The following is a 24,405-nucleotide window of genomic DNA, read 5'->3' as shown; positions in this document are numbered from 1 at the left end:
AAGTTGAAATCATGTAATTGTTGATTGAGATAATATAGGTATTTTGTAAGGGGGGCAACTTTCAAAGTCGTGTCTTGAGTAATATCAATGAGATAACATCTCTTTGTCCACTGTTGAAATGATTGAATGTTAATTGCAGGGAAAGTTATTTTTGTAAGAGGGCCAACTGTCAGAGGCATATCTGTTTTAACCTCTTGTAGTTTTGCATTTTAACCGATGTCACCGTTGGGAAATGTGATTGTAAACTAACAGCCACTAACGTTTTTGTCTCATCATATATGCTGCTTCTACTGTTTATTATCTGTCACTTTATTCCTAGTTATATGTACATATCTAGCTCCATTACCTCGTACCCCTACACATCGACTCTGTACTGGTGCCACGTGTATATAGCCAAGTTATCGTTATTCATTATATATTTATTATCACTTTTATTGTTACATGTTTTACTTTTCTAATATTTCTCTATTTTCTTTCTCTCTGCGTTGTTGGGAATTTAAGTAAGCATTTCACTGTTAGTCTACACCAAAGCATGTGACCAATACAATTTGTTGTGATTTGATTTGTAAGTCATGAGGGCAACAATAATTCTTAGCTATGAGACAGGATGAAATGTTGTAGGTTGGTAAGTTATCCCAGAGGGCTATGTGCAGCCTACAGGGGCAAGGCTTTGATATGGAGTCTTTACAGCTGGCTACCCCTCCCGGTAAGATCAACATGACCTCATCTTCAGAGAAGGAGTTAGTCTGTAAAGTAAAAACATGAAGGTCCATGGTCCATGCCCTTCTCACAGCCCTCCCTCCCTGGATGGATGGATGGATGGATAATGAATGGATGGATGGATCTACTCTGTGTCTATTACATTTCCATGGACTTGTTTGTGTGTTTTTCACATGGACTGTTCCCCAACATGTATTATAAACAAAATTACAGATTCATATCAATCCGTACAATTCTTTATTTTTGTCTTATTACAGTGAGAATTCAATATTCCGGGGCACATTATAGGCCTGCTATGATTAAATAGCTTAGGCAAAAGGAAACATTTTCCATGGATGAAACGCATGATAAGGTAACCTATTATTTGCGTTGTAAATCATTGTATTGTCTGATGGGTCGTGTTTTCGGTGTATTACGGTAAAATTTCAAATCAATAGATTTGAAACACCCACAAACCTAAATGGTGCGCAACAGGATGCGCAATCCACTGACTTCTACACTGTTTCCCCTTCTTGAGCGTGGGTATTTAGGTTTGTCCAGATTGTTTTAAAATCAGTGATTGTGGTTTTGAAAAATAACCGCCCATCTGGTAGATTTGAGTGAGTTGTTGTGAGTGAGCTGCACAGACGTCTTGAGAGACCCGACCACATCCCGGCGTTCAGAAGAGTTGGTAACTCTAGGAAAGGACTGGTAGGGTTGACGAGTGGACGCGGGGCAGGCATGGGTTGCAGCCACAGCAAGGTGTGTGGCGGAATTTGCTAAAAAAAAATGTATTTATTCATATTTGTTGTGAAATAATCTAGGAAGTTAATTAGCGAACCAAGTGCTGTTTTGCTATTGTAGCTGCCATTGTCGCACCGATTCCTGGCACAACACAGGCGTGTTGATAACCTTTTAAATAGATCAAGCAAAATTGTTTGTTAGTTTAGCCTAATTTCCCACGTGCTTTAATCTCGTGGATTTTACAACCGAGATTACACATTCATTAACATCAATGTTTTGAAACGCGTGATTTAGGCTATCAGTCAATTTGTGCAAAGTGTTCTACGTTTTGAAACAACTGAAAATAACTTAAGACATGCAGTCGATCCTCTGATACTGACTATCCCACGAGTTTGAAATGTACTTGTCAATTATTGTAGCGGAGCGGGACTCATCTGATGTAATTCTTCCCGAATTACTTATAAGAAATTGCAGGTTGGCCAGACATTGACAGTCACTTGATGACACTGAAGGATGAGATCATTGATACACTGTGTCATTGTATCGTCATCACCAGTAAATTGTACATTGTATTTGTTGACACCCTGTAGCCTGCGTAGTCATTGGATTACATCTGTCAAAGTTTCTACTTTCTGGCCATTTGAGTTGTGTGTTTCTACATGGTTTTACATAATCAGTTCATGTTTTCTATGACGTCTACCAATGACTACAAACGGAAGTGACTTGTGGATATAGCAATTGTAATATTTAATATGCAACTAAATGTCGTTTTTAGGCTACAGTTAATTCATGTACTAGTACTGCCTCTTTGACATTTACAACCAGTGGCACAGGTTTATATTACATCCAGAAATGATACCCCAGATTTGTGACATCCAGAAATGATACCCCAGATTTGTGACATCCAGAAATGATACCCCAGATTTGTACCATCCAGAAATGATACCCCAGATTTGTGACATCCAGAAATGATACCCCAGATTTGTACTACTTCCCGGAGGCATAGAGTAGGTAGACTAGATAAATCGTTGAGTTGGAGGGGATCTCATTTCAATGTGTCTGTTTGCCAGATAAGTGAGACCACTTACACAGTTTAAAAGCAGAGGGAATTATTTGATTGTTTAGCCAATATTCTATGTGAGTGGATTCCTTCATTTATCAATGGTACCTGGTGGTGCTTGATATAAACACTCCTAACTCTCCTTGAGATTTGAAAATATTTTTCTTCTACACAAAGTAAGCAAGGACTTAGAGGTACTGCAAGCCACTGGCAAGCTGTACGGCAGCTTCTGCAGGGCAGATCACAAAACCATCTGTTTGGCTGGTTGACGTAAGCAACTGGAGAAGTGTGAAGTTCTGCTAGAGAGGGCCTGGAGAGAGAGAGAGACACACACACACACACACACACACACACAGCAATATGGCTCCATATGGACCATGATGAAAATGCCACATGAAGAGACTCTGCCAAGTGTTAATGACATCTCAAGGAACATTTGTTTCTCTGCTAGACTCAACCACAGTCTAAATTAAATATCCCTTATTAACTAAGTCTGAATGTCCTTTGTTGTATTGAAGATGTGGTTTTACTTTTCTGAATTTCCTTTTGAGTTTAGGGGCTGTTTTTCTAGTTCTATCAGCCTGGGGTACATGTCTGTCTCCTATGTATGGCCCTTTGAGAGGACACGTCTTTATTCTACACTCTTCTTGGAAAGTTTCAACTCTTGTGAGAGCATAGCTGAACTAGATGTTTCTCACAAAACATTCAATCTTAACCTTGTGCTCTTGAGGCCAGGAAGAACTTGTAAACATTAGGAGTCCGGTGTAGGCTACAGTTTGCCATGGGGCTAGGATGTTCCCTGTGAGTTTAGTCAGTGAAGACATGCCTCCACGTTGCAGTTTCTCCTATGTTTAAAAAGACTGTGGAGATGGGCTGTCTGTCCCAAATGGTACCCTATTCCCTCTCTAGTGCACTACTTTGGGCACTGATCTATTGGCCTTGGTCAAAAGTAGTGCACTATATAGGGAATAGGGTGCCGTTTGGGATGTGCATACTGAGAAGGGAGTGAAGATGTGATTTATGGTTGTGTTAGAGAGCCTTTCCAGCCCCTCTTCAACATATGCTCCTGGACTTGTATATTTAAGATCCTTTACTGGGACTTAAAGAAGGTAATAAAACGAACCTCATGCTGTACTGGTCTCTACATTGTCTTCCTGGAGTCACTTGTCTTATTGGAATATTAGATATTATAGTTTTTATTGGAAAATTAGATTTTCTTATTGGAATATTAGATATTATAGTTTTTATTGGAAAATTAGATTTTCTTATTGGGATATTATGGTATTTATTGGGCTAGTGTCCCATACGACACACTCTTCCCGTTGTAGTGAACTCCCTATGAGACCAGGGTCCATAGGGCTCTGGTCAAAATTAGTGCACTATATAGGGAATAGGGTGCCGTTTGGGACACACACTCTGTTTTCCAGGCACAAATAAAACTGGTACGCCATGTTTGGCGTGTTTCTGTGTGTTCATACAGCGTTAGTGGTGGTGGAATAACGTTGTGTTATGTCAGGAGGAGGCTGGTCTCCATGGACCGCCATACGGTATTGTGGCAGGTAGCCTAGCGGCTAGAACGTTGGGCCAGTAACCGAAAAGTCGCTGGTTTGAATGCCTGAGCCGTCAAAGTGAAAAATCTTTCGGTGCCTTTAACTCTAATTTGCTCCAGTGCACCTATCATACTACTATGGCTGACCCTGTAAAACAACACCTATCATACTACTATGGCTGACCCTGTAAAACAACACCTATCATACTACTATGGCTGACCCTGTAAAACAACACCTATCATACTACTATGGCTGACCCTGTAAAACAACACCTATCATACTACTATGGCTGACCCTGTAAAACAACACCTATCATACTACTATGGCTGACCCTGTAAAACAACACATTACACTGCTCCTATCTGCTGTTTGTGACAATACAACTTTATTTTTATTTTTTTTACAGTCTACACAGACTTAATTCTTCAGTCTACACAGTGAGGACAGGACACAATGTAATGTGTGATCTGGTATCCTAGTAATGTCAGGAACCTTGGTATTGTTTGACAGTTTAGGAATAGTTTGGTATAGAGGAGTGACCTATGCTAGAATTGCCCTATTTCTACAACAATGTAATGTATCTAATGCAGAAATGTTTATTAAGACTCCATAAGTACTGGTATGATCAGTTTGAAGTAAATCAGTGTATCACATTGTACAAATAGTATGAACACTGTAGCATGGACATGTTATATAACTTTTGAACAAACAAATGATTCATTTCCAGTCATGTGGGTACTAATCACTCCCTGTAAGAGAGCAATATGGGTCAAGCACCCATCAGAAGCTTTACATAAGCTCCTACCCTGCTTTAGTTTACAAAGTTATGGTTTCCCTGGTAACTTCAAAACGTCTCAAATAGTGTTGAGGTATTCTCAGTACTTTGGTATATCTATAATATGTTGAGATATAGGAATACATTATGCCTATATCAGACCACACACTCTTTTCTCCTTGTAGAGGAAAAACAAAGTGAAACGGGGTGAGAACTGTCTTTAGGTATTTTGTGTACCATAATCTCCTCTAATTTAACCAGATATGGTTAAATAAGACGATGTTTAATATTGTGTGAACTAGACCAGAGTTGATCAATGACAACATTGTCTTTTCTCTATATTTTTAGAGGAAAAACAAAGCGAAGGAGGAGGAGAAAACGGTGAAGGAAGTCAACAACCATCAAGATGGAGGAGGTGAGTGTTGTGGTTTCCTGTAGTGTTGTAGAAGGAAGGTCAACAACCATCAAGATGGAGGAGGTGAGTGGTGTGGTTTCCTGTAGTGTTGTAGAAGGAAGGTCAACAACCATCAAGATGGAGGAGGTGAGTGGTGTGGTTTCCTGTAGTGTTGTAGAAGGAAGGTCAACAACCATCAAGATGGAGGAGGTGAGTGGTGTGGTTTCCTGTAGTGTTGTAGAAGGAAGGTCAACAACCATCAAGATGGAGGAGGTGAGTGGTGTGGTTTCCTGTAGTGTTGTAGAAGGAAGGTCAACAACCATCAAGATGGAGGAGGTGAGTGGTGTGGTTTCCTGTAGTGTTGTAGAAGGAAGTCAACAATTATCAAGATGGAGGAGGTGAGTGGTGTGGTTTCCTGTAGTGTTGTAGAAGGAAGGTCAACAACCATCAAGATGGAGGAGTTGAGTGGTGTGGTTTCCTGTAGTGTTGTAGAAGGAAGGTCAACAACCATCAAGATGGAGGAGGTGAGTGGTGTGGTTTCCTGTAGTGTTGTAGAAGGAAGTCAACAATTATCAAGATGGAGGAGGTGAGTGGTGTGGTTTCCTGTAGTGTTGTAGAAGGAAGGTCAACAACCATCAAGATGGAGGAGGTGAGTGGTGTGGTTTCCTGTAGTGTTGTAGAAGGAAGGTTAACGACCATCAAGATGGAGGAGGTGAGTGGTGTGGTTTCCTGTAGTGGTGTAGAAGGAAGGTCAACAACCATCAAGATGGAGGAGGTGAGTGTTGTGGTTTCCTGTAGTGTTGTAGAAGGAAGGTCAACAACCATCAAGATGGAGGAGGTGAGTGGTGTAGAAGGAAGGTTAACGACCATCAAGATGGAGGTGAGTGGTGTGTTTTCCTGTAGTGTTGTAAACTGACACTGTGACTCCTCCTCTCCTACTGCTTGTCCGGTTTTCTTTATTACATCTCTGATGTGTAAAACCCTCGATCTGCCTCTTTTGAAGCATTATAAAAGCTAGGCGCCCATACTGACGTGTCCTCTTTATTATTGGGCCCACTAATAACCCGTACATAATAACTGTCCTCCTGTATAGCTGCAGTGGCATGGTGCTTGCAACTCCAGGATTGTGAGTTTGATTCATATTTGGGGACTCTATTAGATTGTTTAGTTCAATTCAGTCTGGTATGAGAACGGTATTCACAGTCTGCGGAAAGCTGAGGATCTTGGCTATTGAGCTGTTCCTTAAAATCTTTGGTGTGATTTGCTAATATATACAGTGGGGAGAACAAGTATTTGATACACTGCCGATTTTGCAGGTTTTCCTACTTACAAAGCATGTAGAGGTCTGTAATTTTTATCATAGGTACACTTCAACTGTGAGAGACGGAATCTAAAACAAAAATCCAGAAAATCACATTGTATGATTTTTAAATAATTAATTTGCATTTTATTGCATGACATAAGTATTTGATCACCTACCAACCAGTAAGAATTCCAGCTCTCACAGACCTGTTAGGTTTTCTTTAAGAAGCCCTCCTGTTCTCCACTCATTACCTGTATTAACTGCACCTGTTTGAACTCGTTACCTGTATAAAAGACACCTGTCCACACACTCAATCAAACAGACTCCAACCTCTCCACAATGGCCAAGACCAGAGAGCTGTGTAAGGACATCAGGGATAAAATTGTAGACCTGCACAAGGCTGGGATGGGCTACAGGACAATAGGCAAGCAGCTTGGTGAGAAGGCAACAACTGTTGGCGCAATTATTAGAAAATGGAAGAAGTTCAAGATGACGGTCAATCACCCTCGGCCTGGGGCTCCATGCAAGATCTCACCTCGTGGGGCATCAATGATCATGAGGAAGGTGAGGGATCAGCTCAAAACTACACGGCAGTACCTGGTCAATGACCTGAAGAGAGCTGGGACCACAGTCTCAAAGAAAACCATTAGTAACACACTACGCCGTCATGGATTAAAATCCTGCAGCGCACGCAAGGTCCCCCTGCTCAAGCCAGCGCATGTCCAGGCCCGTCTGAAGTTTGCCAATGACCATCTGGATGATCCAGAGGAGGAATGGGAGAAGGTCATGTGGTCTGATGAGACAAAAATAGAGCTTTTTGGTCTAAACTCCACTCGCCATGTTTGGAGGAAGAAGAAGGATGAGTACAACCCCAAGAACACCATCCCAACCGTGAAGCATGGAGGTGGAAACATCATTTTTTGGGGATGCTTTTCTGCAAAGGGGACAGGATGACTGCACCGTATTGAGGGGAGGATGGATGGGGCCATGTATCGCGAGATCTTGGCCAACAACCTCCTTCCCTCAGTAAGAGCATTGAAGATGGGTCGTGGCTGGGTCTTCCAGCATGACAACGACACGAAGCACACAGCCATGGCAACTAAGGAGTGGCTCCGTAAGAAGCATCTCAAGGTCCTGGAGTGGCCTAGCCAGTCTCCAGACCTGAACCCAATAGAAAATCTTTGGAGGGAGCTGAAAGTCCGTATTGCCCAGCGACAGCCCCGAAACCTGAAGGATCTGGAGAAGATCTGTAGGGAGGAGTGGGCCAAAATCCCTGCTGCAGTGTGTGCAAACCTAGTCAAGAACTACAGGAAACGTATGATCTCTGTAATTGCAAACAAAGGTTTCTGTACCAAATATTAAGTTCTGCTTTTCTGATGTATCAAATACTTATGTCATGCAATAAAATGCAAATTAATTCCTTAAAAATCATACAATGTGATTTTCTGGATTTTTGTTTTAGATTCCGTCTCTCATAGTTGAAGTGTACCTATGATAAAAATTACAGACCTCTACATGCTTTGTAAGTAGGAAAACCTGCAAAATCGGCAGTGTATCAAATACTTGTTCTCCCCACTGTATATATGAGCATCCGAATGTATAACGGCAGGCTGAGTCGACGACCTCATTTCAAGATGGCTGCTACCTACATTCCGGTCAGCGTTGTGAAGCATAAACTAAATAAACACGGAATACGTCGATACACATCGAAAGCCGGGACTCCACAGATCATGACGGTGTGTTATTTATCTGCCTGTGACCTACCGTTATTGATCACCGGCCCCGAGAGTCAAAATGTTTATTTTACACAAAGTTTTCACCAAACATCTTACAAGGTAAGCTTCGATTAGGTCTGTGTTTGAGCTATAGCCATATGTAGGGGTATGAAGTTTAATCCTTAGGTTGGTAGGAACAGATCTAGTCTATTTGCTAATGTTATCTGATCATGTATGACTTAATGGCCACATCGAACGTCCACCGAGTGACTATATCTTTGCACAACAAAAAAATTACGTTGCCTGCATTCATTACACACGGGATTGGCTACTATGGCACCTTGACAATCTTGTAGCCAATGAGATAAGCCTTTCAGGGATATGCAGTTGACCTGGGTGGAATAAAACAAGGTTTAGAACCTTTTTTTATGCGTAATGTGAACTATTGTTACCTGGCTCAGACACGAGACGCACCAATTACATTGTAAACATATTTCATCGCTTTAACATAAAAGATTGCTTCTCAAGGGGGGGGTAAGAATAAGAATATTGAACAGGAAGCTAAAAAGAAGGTAGCTATGAGTAAGTATACCGACATAGAAGCTTTGAATAAAATACTGGACGGACTCGGATCAGTGGAGCGATTTGGACAACAAGGATTTCGACTTGGCCGACAAAGATTGCTTTCTAGAAGGATTGGATCCACTTTTAGATCTGTAAGTACATTATTTTCATGACTTTATATAGCTTATTTACTATATGTATTTGTTTTTTATAAGTTGTCTGCTTTTTGTGCTTTGGATTTAGTTTACATAGGCCTATGTAACAAGTCATTTCAATGTTAAATCATTCCAAAGTAGTTATTGTCTGTTTCATATTAGTTTGCTGTTCTAAGTTTCATCCTTGTAACTTTGGAGAGGCCACTAAACTCTCATGGCCATTGTTTATTTGTGGTTCTCACCTCTGGCTTTGTCTCCAAAGTGTTACTGTTTGCAGTGAGTGAGTGAGTGTGTGTGTGTGCTTCACACCTATGTGAGTCACTGTACAAATAGTGTTTTTACTTTACAGTAATGTGTTTTTTGTAAATTTAGTCAACTGTAATTCTGTTTGTCTTACAACAATATATTCCTTTATTTTATTCACCACAGGAGGAAGCAGAGTATTTGGATGATGTTTGGGAGCCACCCCTCCCCAGCAAGCGCCCCCGCCGGTCAAGGTCTTCACCCCCCCACTGTTATGTCAATCACCCCGTCTGATGGTTCTGCATCCACTTATCAAAGACCTCTTGAAAAAATCAAAAGGACTGCCTCTAGGGAAGTAACCATGTCAGAAATGCCAGTTCACTTTTTGTTTCCTGGCAGAGAGGGACTGCTTCAAAGACTATCACAACACGCACAAGCTGCTGTGAAGGGTGAAATCTAATCATCTACACCTGGGATGTAAAACAAACACGAATGCCATTTGTAAGGTGTTCAGCTTATTTATGTTTTTGCAAAAAAAAAAAAATGTGAGGGACACATGTGTAACCAAGTTTGTGTTTGATAATACTTTTTAAAAAATATATTTTTTTTGTTTATCTGTTGCTTTTTCTATTGTTTTTGTGAACAGTTAATTTGTATGTGGGACCAATACATTAGATATGCCTAGGCTAAATGTTCAGGCACTTTGGAGAGTGCCCCTGAAACCACCACGATGTTTGAGAGAGGTTGGTGTTGTAGAAGTTTAGTTTTTATAGTGAACAATAGTAGCTAGTTACTTTTAGGCACATCCAGTGTGCAAAAACAGTGCAGTTACCAAATTCGGACACTTTCGGATACTTTGGAGAGGTTGAAAGGACACTTGAATTTACCCTGGACACCCCATAACACAACCACAATGTTTGAGTGAGGTTGATATGGTAGATATTGTTTTTATACTGAACAAATAGCATTTAGGAATTGCAAATATGTAATAGCACTGGAATTATCTAATTTACAGACATATGCCACTTTGGAGAGGTTTAGGGACACTTGGAATTGTCCTGTGACCACACCTGACACCACTTACTAAAACATCTACCCATTTTGAGTTGTTAGGTCTATCAATCCCCCCCCAAAAAAATTCTGATATTGTGCACATGTTGTGGAAGCCATCTGATGTGTTTCCTGCTCTGGGCATCAATAAGTCACTTAACTTATAGCTTGTCAATGAAAGATGACTTTCAAAATAAAAAAACTAAATACCGGTTATTTTGTGTGTGCTTGATCTTGTGTATTCTGAACTATGTAACCTTCTCTTCTGATTATTTCCTCATCTCCCAGATGTCGTCTTTCCAAATATACATATAAGTTTTGGCATGTCAAAATCGTGTAATTACACATGAATAGCAGTTACTTTTGGGTATGTCTATTTTGGAAATCTACTTTTTGCCATTACATTTAAAAGGTTAACTGATACATACTTTGTCATGATCCCGGTGGTTGAAATGATGTCACTACTCCCAGAAACGGGTTGGAATTACTCATTAAAGTGACATCACATTTACCTAATTTCAACCAGTCAGTTTTGGATACTGAGATGGCTTTGCAAACACTGTGTCAACACAGTGCTGTCTGCATTAGAATACTCAACAAGTACTGTCTTGTGTACTCTGTTGTACTTGAAGTGTTCTCTGTTGCCATGTAATTATGGGTCTCAGGATCATGCCTTCAACAACTGCCTAAGTGAACAAGACTGTGTTAGCCTAGCCTGCTGAGGTAAAACCTAGGCATTAGCTAGTGGACCTAGCACAAGTCTCCATGTCTCAGGAAGGTCAATCATCACTCGGAACGTGGTTCACCAAACTAGTCCATTACATGACTTCCTCAGAAGTTGGACCGGCACTCCCCCGGTATTTTATTTATAGGCGACAGATTGTATATTCTACTGGTGTTGTACTGCGTCTAGTCAGACCAGTAGATGTTGCAGCCAGGTCTGGTTTGGTTCAAACCCTCTGCCCACTGTGTGGAACATACTGAACAAGATACATCTATTATGTAGACATGTAGGATAAGAAATCATGTCAGCTCTATTCACAACATTTCTATCTGAGAAGACATTCCAGCAACGTTTTGCCTTGATAACCACAGCACTGGGTCATATTCAGCTGCATTGTAATGTAGGATTTTGCCATGTAAAACAAGCATTTGTTACTGGACATGTCCAGGTAGTCCCTCCCTGTTTCTGTTTGTTACCTACTGAATACAACCCTGGTTTCCCCTCCAGGTAAAGTCCCTCTGGAGGAGCTGAACGTGGATCTAGAAACGGAGAAGCAGCTGGGTCAGTATGAGTGGCAGCTGCAGATCCTACGGGAGGTGCTGTCTGCATCTGGGACCCAGGAGAGGGAGGAGCTACTAAAAGACCCAACCCAAGGAGAGCTCTGTGCCCTGGTCCACAACATCATTGAGAAGGTAGCTAACCCCATAGAGAGCTATGTTTCCTGGTCCACAACATTACTGAGAAGGTAGCTAACCCCATAGAGAGCTATGTATCCTGGTCCACAACATCATTGAGAAGGTAAAGTGCCTTTGGAAAGTATTCAGACCCCTTTACTTTTTCCTCATTTTGTTACGTTACAGCATTATTCTAAAATGGATTAAATAAAAAATAAAAATCCTCAGCAATCTACACACACTACTCCATAATGACAAAGTGAAAACGGGTGTATTAAAAATAAAAATCAGATACCTTATTTACAAAAGTATTCAGACCCTTTGCTATGAGACACGAAAGTGAGGTAATGTGCATCCTGTTTCCATTGATCATCCTTGAGATGTTTCTACAACATGATTGGAGAACACCTGTGGTAAATTCAATTGATTGGACATGATTTGGAAAGACACACACCTGTCTATATAAGGTTCCACAGTTGACAGTGCATGTCAGAAAAAAAAACAAGCCATGAGGTCGAAGGAATTGTCCGTAGAGCTCCGAGAAAGGATTGTGTCGAGGCACAGATCTGGGGGAAGGGTACCAAAACATTTCTACAGCATTGAACACAGTGGCCTCCCATCATTCTTAAATGGAAGAAGTTTGGAACCACCAAGACTCTTCCTAGAGCTGGCCGCCCGGCCAAACTGCAATCGGGGGAGAAGGGCCTTGGTCAGGGAGGTGACCAAGAACCCGATGGTCACTGACAGAGCTCTAGAGTTCCTCTGTGGAGATGGGAGAACCTTCCAGAAGGACAACCATCTCTGCAGCTCTCCACCAATCAGGCCTTAATGGTAGAGTGGCCAGACAGAAGCCACTCTTCAGTAAAAGGCACATAACAGCCCGCTTGGAGTTGGCCAAAAGGCACCTAAAGACTCTCAGACCATGAGAAACAAGAATCTCTGTTCTGCTGTGGGGCTGTTTTTCAGCGGCGAGTGGCTTCGGGACAAGTCTCAATGTCCTTGAGTGGCCCAGCCAGAGCCCGGACTTGAACCCGATTGAACAACTCTGGAGAGACCTGAAAATGGCTGTGAATCAACGTTCCCCATCCAACCTGACAGAGCTTGAGAGGATATACAGAGGAGAATGGGAGAAACTACCCAAATACAGGTGTATTTTGACAGACTCAAGGCTGTAGTCACTGTCAAAGATGCTTCAACAAAGTACTGAGTAAAGGGTCTGAATACTTCAGAAATATGGTATTTCTGTTTTTATTTGTAATACATTTTCAAACATTTCTAAAAACCTGTTTTTTGCTTTGTAATTATGGGGTATTGTGTGTCGATTGATGAGGGGGGGGGACTATTTAACCAATTTTAGAGTAAGGCTGTAACCTAACAAAATCTGAATCCTTTCCAAAGATGGGAACCAGGGAATTGGTGAACCAGGGAATTGAGCTCATAACATTAAACAGTTTAGTCATTTTAGCAGATGCTCTTATCCAGAGCGACATACAGGACTATTTAGGGTTAAGTGCCTTGCTCAAGGACACATTGGCAGATTTTTCACCTAGTCAGCTCGGGGATTCGAACCAGCAACCTTTCTGTTACTGGCTCAACGGTCAGAAAATACTGCCCTCGTCTATCTGCCGCCGCAAGCGGCTGCCTAATCCTGCCTAATGAGCGGGCCGGCTGTGCTTCTCCGTGATGCTGTGGTTCAGAGCACACTTAATGTAGTAGTGGATTTATGGTTTAAAGGGTTACCTATCCATCCTGGTTACCCATCCTGGTTACCCATCCTATCTATCTATTTGGTTAGAACAGAAATGCATCATCTGTGGTCTAAGGCTCACCCCATTGTCATGATCAGAGGCTTCAAGTTTGTATCCATACATTTTTGACAAGCTGATCATAGTGAAAAAGAAAATTCTTCTGCGTTTTCCTGCTGTGTAAACACATTGCAAATAGGCTCACGATAACTCCTGATAAAGTTGGGTAGCTGCTATTCAGTGCTTAAATAGCCAAATTGATTGGTCACAGGAATCAAGACTAATAAAGCCAATGCAATGCCCGTTTAAAAAAATGGTAGGCCAACCACATCATACAATTCCGTTTCAGGCAACACTGTAGGCTACACCTTGGTAAGCACGGACCCAAGCTGATGCCTTTCAATCGTTTTTTTTTTTTTGTGCAGTCCAGACCGGCCTTGATTTCTATATCCACAGACATTGGTTTTGGTCCGGTCCAGACATAATCTGAACCAATCATAGACATCTGATTTCAACATCGGTAAAATTAGCATTTTAAACTTTTATTCAGAACCAGAAATGAACCTGATTTCAACATCCAGAAAAGACACCTTTTCAACCACCTGGAAAATATGTATTTAAAACGTACAGAAAATGTATTTTTCACCTTTCATTCAGAACCTAAATTGAACCTAACTTCAACGTCTGGAAAATGTTTTTTACCTGTCTTTTCAACGTCATTTTGCTTACTGGGACTATTCTAGTTTTGTGGCAGAACGGCAAGGACCGGCCCTGCTGAGAAGGTAGGTAGTAACTGCTAGCACCCTTCCCTAACCCCTCACCCTAAACCCTAACCCCTCACCCTAGCCCCTCACCCTAACCCCAACCCCTCAGCTCACTAGTGTTTCCCAAGCCTCTTCTCCAGCTGGAGTTTTACCTCCAGCCCTTCATATACCCTTTACCTTGTACCTATACCATTTTACATTCACCATATACCGTTTATTATATACTAAACTCAGCATAAAAAGAAACGTCCTCTCACTGTCAACTAAGTTTATTTTCAGCATACTTAACATGTGTAAATATTTGTATGAACATAACAAGATTCAACAACTGAGACATAAATTGAACAAGTTCCACAGACATGTGACTAACAGAAATGGAATAATGTGTCCCTGAACAAAATGGGGGGGTTCAAAATCAAAAGTAACAGTCAGTACCTGGTGTGGCCACCAGCTGCATTAAGTACTGCAGTGCATCTCCTCCTCATGGACTGCATCAGATTTGCCAGTTCTTGCAGTGAGATGTTACCCCACTCTTCCACAAAGGCACCTGCAAGATCTCTGACATTTCTGAGGGGAATGGCCATAGCCTTCCCCCTCCGATCCGAGACGTGCTCAATGGGATTGAGATCTGGGCTCTTCGCTGGCCATGGCAGAACACTGACATTCCTGTCTTGCAGGAAATCCTGCACAGAATGAGCAGTATGGCTGGTGGCATTGTCATGTCAGGGTCATGAGCCTGCAGGAAGGGTACCACATGAGGGAGGAGGATGTCTTCCCTGTAACGCACAGCGTTGAGATTGCCTGCAATGACAACAAGCTCAGTCCGATGATGCTGTGACACACTGCCCCAGACCATGACGAACCCTCCACCTCCAAATCGATCCTGCTCCAGAGTACAGGCCTCGGTGTAACGCTCATTCCTTCGACGATAAATGCGAATCCAACCATCACCCCTGGTGAGACAACCGCGACTCATCAGTGAAGAGCACTTTTTGCCAGTCCTGTCTGGTCCAGCGACGTTGTTGCCGGTGATGTCTGGTGAGGACCTGCCTTACAACAGGCCTACAAGCCCTCAGTCCAGCCTCTCTCAGCCTATTACATACAGTCTGAGCACTGATGGAGGGATTGTGCATTCCTGGTGTAACTCGGGCAGTTGTTGTTGCCATCCTGTACCTGCAGGTGTGATGTTCGGATGTACCGATCCTGTGCAGGTGTTACACGTGGTCTGCCACTACGAGGATGATCAGCTGTCCGTCCTGTCTCCCTGTAGCGCTGCCTTAGGCATCTCATAGTATGGACATTGCATTTTATTGCAGTCCTCATGCCTCCTTACAGCATCTTTCTTTTGGTGTTTTTCAGAGTCAGTAGAAAGGCCTCTTTCGTGTCCTAAGTTTTCATAACTGTGGCCTTAATTGCCCACCGTCTGTAAGCTGTTAGTGTCTTAACGACCGTTCCACAGGTGCATGTTCATTAATTGTTTATGGTTCATTGAACAAGCATGGGAAACCGTGTTTAAACCCTTTACAATGAAGATCTGTGAAGTTATTTGGATTTTTATGAATTATCTTTGAAAGACAGGGTCCTGAAAAAGGGATGTTTTCTTTTTATGCTGAGTTTATATACCTGTACCATTTACACTGAACAATAATATAAACGCAGCATGCAACAATGTCTAAGATTTTACTGAGTTACAGTTCATGTAAGGAAATCTGTCAATTTGAAATTAATTGATTAGGCCCTAATAGATGGATTTCACATAACTGGAATACAGATATCCATCTGTCACAGATACCTTTAAAAAAATGTAGGGGCGCGGATCAGAAAACCAGTCAGTATCTGGTGTGACCACCATTTGTCTCATGCAGCACGACACATCTACTTCACATAGAGTTGATCAGGCTGTTGATTGTGGCCTGTGGAATGTTGTCCCACTCCTCTTCAATGGTTGTGCGGAGTTGCTGGATATTGGAGGGAACTGGAAGACGCTGTCATACACATCGAGCCAGAGCATCCCAAACATGCACAATGGGTGACATGTCTGGTGAGTATGCAGGCCATGGAAGAACGGGGACATTTTCATGTTCCAGGAATTGTGTCCAGATCCTTGAGACATGGGGCTGTGCATTATCATGCTGAAACATGAGGTGATGGCGGAGGATGAATGGCACGAAAATGGGCCTCAGGATCTCATCACGGTATCTCTGTACATTCAAATTGCCATTGATAAAATGTAATTGTGTTCATTGTCCGTAGTTTATGCCTGCCCATACCATGCCACCATGGGACCCTCTGTTCACAACGTTGACATCAGCAAACCACTCGCCCACACGATGCCATACACATGGTCTGCAGTTGTGAGGCCGGCTAGACGTACTACAAAATTCTCTAAAACAACGTTGGAGGCAGCTTATGGTAGAGAAATTAACATTAAGTTCTCTGGCAACAGCTCTGGTGGATGTTCCTGTAGTCAGCATGCCAATTGTGTGCCCCCTCAACTTGAGACATCTGTGGCATTGTGACAAAACTGCACATTTTAGTGGCCTTTTTATTGTCCCTGACACAAGGTGCACCTGTGTAATGATCATGCTGTTTAATCAGCTTCTTGATATGCCATACCTGTCAGATGGATGGATTATCTTGGCAAATGAGAGATGCTCACTAACTGGGATGTAAACAAATTTGTGCAAAATTTGAGAGAAATAAGCTTTAAGCGCGGATGGAACATTTCTGGCATCTTTTATTTTGGCTCATGAAACATTGGACCAACACTTTACATGTTGCGTTTTTATATTTTTGTTCAGTGTACATTCACCATGTACCCTTTCCACACTACTTTGCTGAGCAGAGCCTAGCCAACTGTACTGTGCTGGCCTGGTTATACAGTATATCCTCTCCAGTTGCCGGAACCGGGTTGGAGAGGACAATGTGAAAAGAAAATATCCATGCCAACACAGTACAGTTGGCACAATAGTATGAAAAGGGCATTAGTATTTAATTAGTGTGAACCACAAAGCCACTACTAAAGGTATATGTGGACATTATTATTACGAAGCAGATCAGAAAAAGTCATTCTGCTCTTCCTGCAGGATTTAAAAAAAATGTCCTTCTGCTCTTCCTGCAGGATTTTAAAAAACGTCCTTCTGCTCTTCCTGCAGGATTTTTTTTTTAAAACGTCCTTCTGCTCTTCCTGCAGGATTTTTTAAAAAAAAATGTCCTTCTGCTCTTCCTGCAGGATTAAAAAAAAAAAAAAAAAGTCCTTCTGCTCTTCCTGCAGGATTTTAAAAAACGTCCTTCTGCTCTTCCTGCAGGATTTTAAAAAAAATGTCCTTCTGCTCTTCCTGCAGGATTTTTTTTTTAAACGTCCTTCTGCTCTTCCTGCAGGATTTTAAAAAACGTCCTTCTGCTCTTCCTGCAGGATTGCATTGGGATTTGCATTTTAATTACACAAAGTATCTTTTTGAATTGAGGTCTCCTGGTGTTTGTGTCCAAAATGGCACCCTATTCCCTATATAGTCCCTATGGGCCCTGGTAAAAGTAGTGCACTACATAAGGAATAGGGTGCCATTTGGGACACTACCTACATCCTGTGCAGCTTCAAGTTGAGAATAACCAGAGCAGCACAGTAACATGATGATGTCAAGTCATATATTTTACAGCTGTCGGAGATAATAAACACATGCTTTTCCATTACACAATCTTTGCCTATTTGGTGTGTGTGTGTGTATTGTGACTGCCTACAGTGGGTGCGTGACGCCTGTGCGATTGCCTGCATAGTTCTCTGGCCATGGATTTATAAACCTCCTGTCAACAGAGCAAGAGGGTGTCATTGCGGACACAGCATCTCATAGGGCTCTGCTCAAAAGTAGCGCTCTAAGTAGGGAATAGGGTTCAGTTTGGGTTGTAGCCTAGACCTGTTTGGCTGCTTTGGGATCACAATGCCTTTCCAGAAGGGATGGGGGGGGCAGTGATTTGTGCAAACATAGTTGACAAAGTAAGAACGAGAAGTGAGAAGTCTTGGAAGGTTTATGGTGTATTGAGTGATTGGTTGGTAGCAGCCAGTTGGATTGTTAAATGTTGCCTGTCCTCATATTGGCATGGCCTGGTTGAGCAGTGAGTTATGGCTGAGTCATCTGGTATTATACACCTGGTAGTACAACAGTGAGTTATGGCTGAGTCATCTGGTATTATACACCTGGTAGTACAACAGTGAGTTCTGGCTGGCTCATCTGGTATTATACACCTGCTAGTACAACAGTGAGTTATGGCTGGCTCATCTGGTATTATACACCTGGTAGTACAACAGTGAGTTATGACTGGCTCATCTGGTATTATACACCTGGTAGTACAACAGTGAGTTATGACTGAGTCATCTGGTATTATACACCTGGTAGTACAACAGTGAGTTATGGCTGGCTCATCTGGTATTATACACCTGGTAGTACAACAGTGAGTTATGGCTGGCTCATCTGGTATTATACACTTGTTTATATAACAAAGATCTCACTGTTGCTTATATTTGATATTCACTTTGTCTAGCTCCTATGACAAGTGTGGCTGTACATGGCTTCAATCCTGTCCTTGTGTTGATCATCTCCAGGTGAAAATAGAGACGGCTGCTGACCTGACTGTTCTCTACGGGGAGAAGAGCCAGAGGACTGCAGAGCAGCACGAGAGATGGCTGGAAGGCAAGTCTAGAGCATGTGAAGTAACTTCTGTTGATCTAATAACCATATTGATTATTTTGTTTTCTGTTGGTTCTAGAATGAGTAATCATTGACTGACGTTATTCTGTTGGTTCTAGAATGAGTAATCATTGACTGACGTTATTCTGTTGGTTCTAGAATGAGTAATCATTGACTGACGTTATTCTGTTGGTTCTAGAATGAGTAATCATTGACTGACGTTATTCTGTTGGTTCTAGAATGAGTAATCATTGACTGACGTTATTCTGTTGGTTCTAGAATGAGTAAGCATTGACTGACGTTATTCTGTTGGTTCTAGAATGAGTAAGCATTGACTGACGTTATTCTGTTGGTTCTAGAATGAGTAATCATTGACTGACGTTATTCTGTTGGTTCTAGAATGAGTAATCATTGACTGATGTTATTCTGTTGGTTCTAGAATGAGTAATCATTGACTGACGTTATTCTGTTGGTTCTAGAATGAGTAATCATTGACTGATGTTATTCTGTTGGTTCTAGAATGAGTAATCATTGACTGACGTTATTCTGTTGGTTCTAGAATGAGTAATCGTTGACTGACGTTATTCTGTTGGTTCTAGAATGAGTAATCGTTGACTGACGTTATTCTGTTGGTTCTAGAATGAGTAATCGTTGACTGACGTTATTCTGTTGGTTCTAGAATGAGTAATCGTTGACTGACGTTATTCTGTTGGTTCTAGAATGAATAATCGTTGACTGACGTTATTCTGTTGGTTCTAGAATGAGTAATCGTTGACTGACGTTATTCTGTTGGTTCTAGAATGAGTAATCGTTGACTGACGTTATTCTGTTGGTTCTAGAATGAGTAATCGTTGACTGACGTTATTCTGTTGGTTCTAGAATGAGTAATCGTTGACTGACGTTATACTGTTGGTTCTAGAATGAGTAATCGTTGACTGACGTTATTCTGTTGGTTCTAGAATGAGTAATCGTTGACTGACGTTATTCTGTTGGTTCTAGAATGAGTAATCGTTGACTGACGTTATTCTGTTGGTTCTAGAATGAGTAATCGTTGACTGACGTTATTCTGTTGCTTCTAGAATGAGTAATCGTTGACTGACGTTATTCTGTTGCTTCTAGAATGAGTAATCGTTGACTGACGTTATTCTGTTGCTTCTAGAATGAGTAATCGTTGACTGACGTTATTCTGTTGCTTCTAGAATGAGTAATCGTTGACTGACGTTATTCTGTTGCTTCTAGAATGAGTAATCGTTGACTGACGTTATTCTGTTGCTTCTAGAATGAGTAATCGTTGACTGACGTTATTCTGTTGCTTCTAGAATGAGTAATCGTTGACTGACGTTATTCTGTTGCTTCTAGAATGAGTAATCGTTGACTGACGTTATTCTGTTGCTTCTAGAATGAGTAATCGTTGACTGACGTTATTCTGTTGCTTCTAGAATGAGTAATCGTTGACTGACGTTATTCTGTTGCTTCTAGAATGAGTAATCGTTGACTGACGTTATTCTGTTGCTTCTAGAATGAGTAATCGTTGACTGACGTTATTCTGTTGCTTCTAGAATGAGTAATCGTTGACTGACGTTATTCTGTTGCTTCTAGAATGAGTAATCGTTGACTGACGTTATTCTGTTGCTTCTAGAATGAGTAATCGTTGACTGACGTTATTCTGTTGCTTCTAGAATGAGTAATCGTTGACTGACGTTATTCTGTTGCTTCTAGAATGAGTAATCGTTGACTGATGTAATTCCGGCCCGTGTAATTACATATAGAATCCCTATTATCTCCTACAGAACGGCAGAGGATACAGAGTGAAGAGACAAAACGACTAACAGAGACCCACCAGGCAGCTGAGAAAACGTTGACGGTGTGTGTTTAGTTGTCTCTTTAACTTGATCAGTTTGTGTCATCTGTTTTGATGTACAGTGGTCAATACAGCATCCCTTCTAACTGTGTAATAGGAAGTACAGTACTGACCAGCAGGTCTTCTTTTAAAGGAGGAGGTAGAGGAGCTGACTACAGAGCTCTATGTGTACAATCAGTTAAAGAAGAGAGTTGACGAGTCTACCTTCAAGAAGGACCTGCAGCGGAACATTCAGGTGTGTGTGTGTGTGTGTGTGTGTGTGTGTGTGTGTGTGTGTGTGTGTGTGTGTGTGTGTGTGTGTGTGTGTGTGTGTGTGTGTGTGTGTGTGTGTGTGTGTGTGTGTGTGTGTGTGTGTGTGTGTGTGTGTGTGTGTGTGTGTGTGTGTGTGTGTGTGTGTCTCACAGTGTGTTTGTTTCTGCGTGGCGTGTGCATGATCCCGTAACCAGTTCACTTAGTTGGACTGTTTTTTTACACATCTGGTCTCCAGGTTTCATTAGTATGTTGTTAATTTCATACTCTTCCTCTCCCCCCTCCTTCTCTCTCACTCACTTTCCCCTCCCTTTCTTGCTCCCTCTTTCCCCTCCCTTTCTCGCTCCCTCTTTCCCCTCCCTTTCTCGCTCCCTCTTTCCCCTCCCTTTCTCGCTCCCTCTTTCCCCTCCCTTTCTCGCTCCCTCTTTCCCCTCCCTTTCTCGCTCCCTCTTTCCCCTCCCTTTCTCTCTTTCTCTCTCCCTTTCTCTTTCCCCTCCCTTTCTCTCTCACACCTCTTTCCCCTTCCTTTCTCTCTCACACCTCTCTCTCTCTCCTTCTCCCTCTCCCCTCCTCTCTCCTTCTCCCCCTCTTTCCCCTCCCTTTCTCCAGGCCCACGGCAGTCCTGGGCCATTCTGGGAGCGGGAGCAGGAGAGTCTGCTGTTTGTCATTGAGATGAAGAGTGAACGTATCCAGGCGCAGGGGAACAAACTGCTACAGATGCAGGGTCTGGTAGGGAACAGAGACTGGGACTTGGACTGGGGACTGGCTGACAGACTAGTCCAGGCACCTGACTCGTTGAGATTTCTGCTATAGTCTAATTCAAGTCATTATTTAAACGGCATCATCGCAGTCTCAATACACTTTACAGAGGAAATCAAACAGAAACAAGAAATCTGAGGTGCTCTGCGTTGTCCAAAAAATACTCTGGGTTATAGTTTCACAAAGTCTTTGAATGTCAACATGTTGTCTTCACCACCCTGATTGTTGATTGGGTCCTTACTTTTTTATTTCTACCCTGTCAGGTGGAGAAGAATCTGTCTCTAGAAGACCAGGTCATAAATGTTCTACAGAACAACGAGGACCTGAGGGTTCGTATCGACAACCATCAAAGCCTTCTACAGTAAGACCATTTGATATCCACACCGTCTCTGTCTCTCTGTTGGAACAGTCAGTTACCCTGGAGTTAATGTTGTTACCAGATAGTCACATTGTAGAAGAATACATGGCAGCAAGGCTGTAAATAGATTAACAAAGTTAACAAGTTCTGTTCAAGCAAACTCAAATGTAGGAAACGGCTATGGCATTTACATAAGATGTGAATGTAGCGCCACTTGGTGGAGAAAGTGGAAGGGATATTTCTTAGTGGAAGAAGGTTATGGCAGTTTACAGTACTTGAGTGTAAAAATTCAATTTCACCATCCAAACTTGTGTAGTTTATATAGATGCTGAATGAGTTTTTGGTGCTACGTCTACTTATGACAATGCATGTAGGATTTTGGTGAAGAATAGTAATTTGAGGTCAGCAAAAGATTGATTATAAAGTAGTTTGCTACAGATGTGTTATTTTTTAGCTCATTATCAATGTCTTTCTGTCCTAAACTATCAATGTTGATAAATATGTGTTCTCTTCTAATATATCTCCTTCCCTGTGCTCCTGTCTGTAGGCAGCTCTCCAAGGAGCACCAGGACCTTCAGGGGGCGTTAGACAGGCAGGCAGGTCTCAGTCAGAGGCTCACCCAGGAGAAAGAGCAACTCATGTTTAAACTGAAGCACAGAGACTCCTGTTCTACCTTCCCATCCTTCCCCATAGTGTCTGAGATCTCCCCCAGCTGATCTGAACGGGGCAGTCAGGGTTACCTCTTAATCCTGTCTAGGGTTGTAAACATGGAGCCTGAATCCAGAAAATTTCCCAAAATTCTGAAAGTATTTTTTCCCAGAAATCCCTGCCTGGAGGTTTCTAAGAATCGTGAAGGAATACATAATGAGTGATTCCTCCAACCTGAAATTCTTCAAGTGGGATTTCTGAAAAAGCAGGGGACTTTTGGGAATGTTTCGGGACTTTTTGCAACCCTATTCCTACTTTGACAACCAAAGTCCAGGTACCTTTACAAAGGGCTATAGTCACATGTTTGATGGAACCTGATGCCAAATAATATTTTTTGTCTCGTTTTGTACCTGCTGTGGCTTTACAGTACATCATGTTTTCTATAGCAGTATGGTGTTCATACAAAAGGACTGTTTTTGGGGGTGGGGGGCAGTGGGCATAGCCATGGGCTGTTGGACTTAACTGACTCCTGTTGTTCAACTGAGATTATTACTCAACTGACATTCTCATAGTTGTGTTACTGTTCAACTGAGAATATTCTAGGTGGATGTGACAGTGTTCACTCTGATGGTTTGACTTGCGGTTGTAGACAGAGATGTACAAACTTAGTAGCTACATTTTTTTTTAAGTATCTACCTTCCTGCCGAGACACTATTACGTCTATCAAAATGCAGTGTCTAGGTTTTACATCACTCAGTATGGAATAGACATTACAGAATATAATGCAATATATACAATTTAAACAGTTACTTTAGACAACTGCCTTTGTATTGGAATATGTTTATACTCTTTTGTTTTATAGAATATGGAAAATAGATTGCCATGTTGGCAGTTTGATTTTGTTATTTTTTTTGCAGATGAGTACAATGGATATTTTTGTGACTTTTTTAAGTAACAATGAAACAGAAGCATTTCTGTGTTTAAAAAAATATTATTTTTTTTCTGATGCACTAGCACTTTTAATCAGTATTTTACTAGTACTAAATGTGAGAGGTAGTTGATGTCATTTTTTTTGTTATTCTTGCGTTTACATTTTGTTGGTTTTACATTTTTATTTGAATCATTTAGCTAACGCTCCTCTCTTCGAAGGCAGCGGATAGATCTAGGAGAGAGGAAGTCACAATAAACAGTTGCATCTGAACTGCAAGTGTTTGTGTGAAATGTGTCAGTGTCTCCACTAGGGGGCAGGTTATGTAAAATGTAAATTGTGTTCATTAATTTGTTTAACTAGGCAAGTCCGTTAAGAACAAGTTCTTATTTACAATGACGGCCTACACCGGCCAAAACCCAGATTACGCTGGGACAACTGTCGTATGGGACTCCCAATCACGGCCGGTTGTGAATACAGCCTGGTTTTGAACCAGGGTGTCTGTAGTGACACCTCTAACACTGAGATGCAGTGCCTTAGACCGCTGCGCCACACGAGAGTAATAAGCTAGTGTTAATTGTTTTTTACTTTTTATATTCCATCTGACAAACGGGGAAGTCATATTCTCTAGCTGTATTATTTAGTGTGTATTCTCTTCCTATTTATACCAAAAGGCTCTTCTCAGATATATATATTTTTTTAAACAACAGCTTTTAGTGACAAGTAGCACGTGGTTGTTTTTCCATACTGTGTGTAATTCA

At 41.7% G+C, this 24,405-nt stretch overlaps 1 protein-coding gene and 1 long non-coding RNA gene across 3 annotated transcripts; both read left to right on the top strand.

Moving 5' to 3' along the window:
- The first annotated feature begins 1,284 nt into the window (after window positions 1–1,284).
- LOC139574793 (coiled-coil domain-containing protein 69-like) lies at window positions 1,285–23,917 on the top strand. 2 transcript variants are annotated; one of them, XM_071399677.1, is made up of 10 exons: window positions 1,285–1,461; window positions 5,177–5,243; window positions 11,484–11,668; window positions 14,139–14,177; window positions 18,757–18,844; window positions 20,632–20,705; window positions 20,836–20,937; window positions 21,561–21,680; window positions 21,974–22,071; window positions 22,616–23,917. In XM_071399677.1, the coding sequence occupies exons 1-10, from the start codon at window positions 1,441–1,443 to the stop codon at window positions 22,782–22,784; spliced, it is 963 nt and encodes a 320-aa protein (XP_071255778.1). In that variant the 5' UTR covers window positions 1,285–1,440; the 3' UTR covers window positions 22,785–23,917. The 2 variants fall into 2 exon arrangements, with proteins under 2 accessions (XP_071255778.1, XP_071255779.1); XM_071399678.1 differs by lacking the exon at window positions 14,139–14,177 and having other exon boundaries at window positions 1,289–1,461.
- On the top strand, window positions 8,368–10,468 carry LOC139574794 (uncharacterized). Its single transcript, XR_011674832.1, has 2 exons — window positions 8,368–8,956; window positions 9,389–10,468. It is a non-coding gene; the product is annotated as an uncharacterized lncRNA (long non-coding RNA).
- Window positions 23,918–24,405: the final 488 nt, after the last annotated feature.

Source organism: Salvelinus alpinus, chromosome 4 (genome assembly GCF_045679555.1).
Source record: "Salvelinus alpinus chromosome 4, SLU_Salpinus.1, whole genome shotgun sequence".
Lineage (NCBI taxonomy): Eukaryota > Metazoa > Chordata > Actinopteri > Salmoniformes > Salmonidae > Salvelinus > Salvelinus alpinus.
Note: the sequence above shows the minus strand (reverse complement) of the source record. Positions and strands in the feature narration are given on the sequence as shown.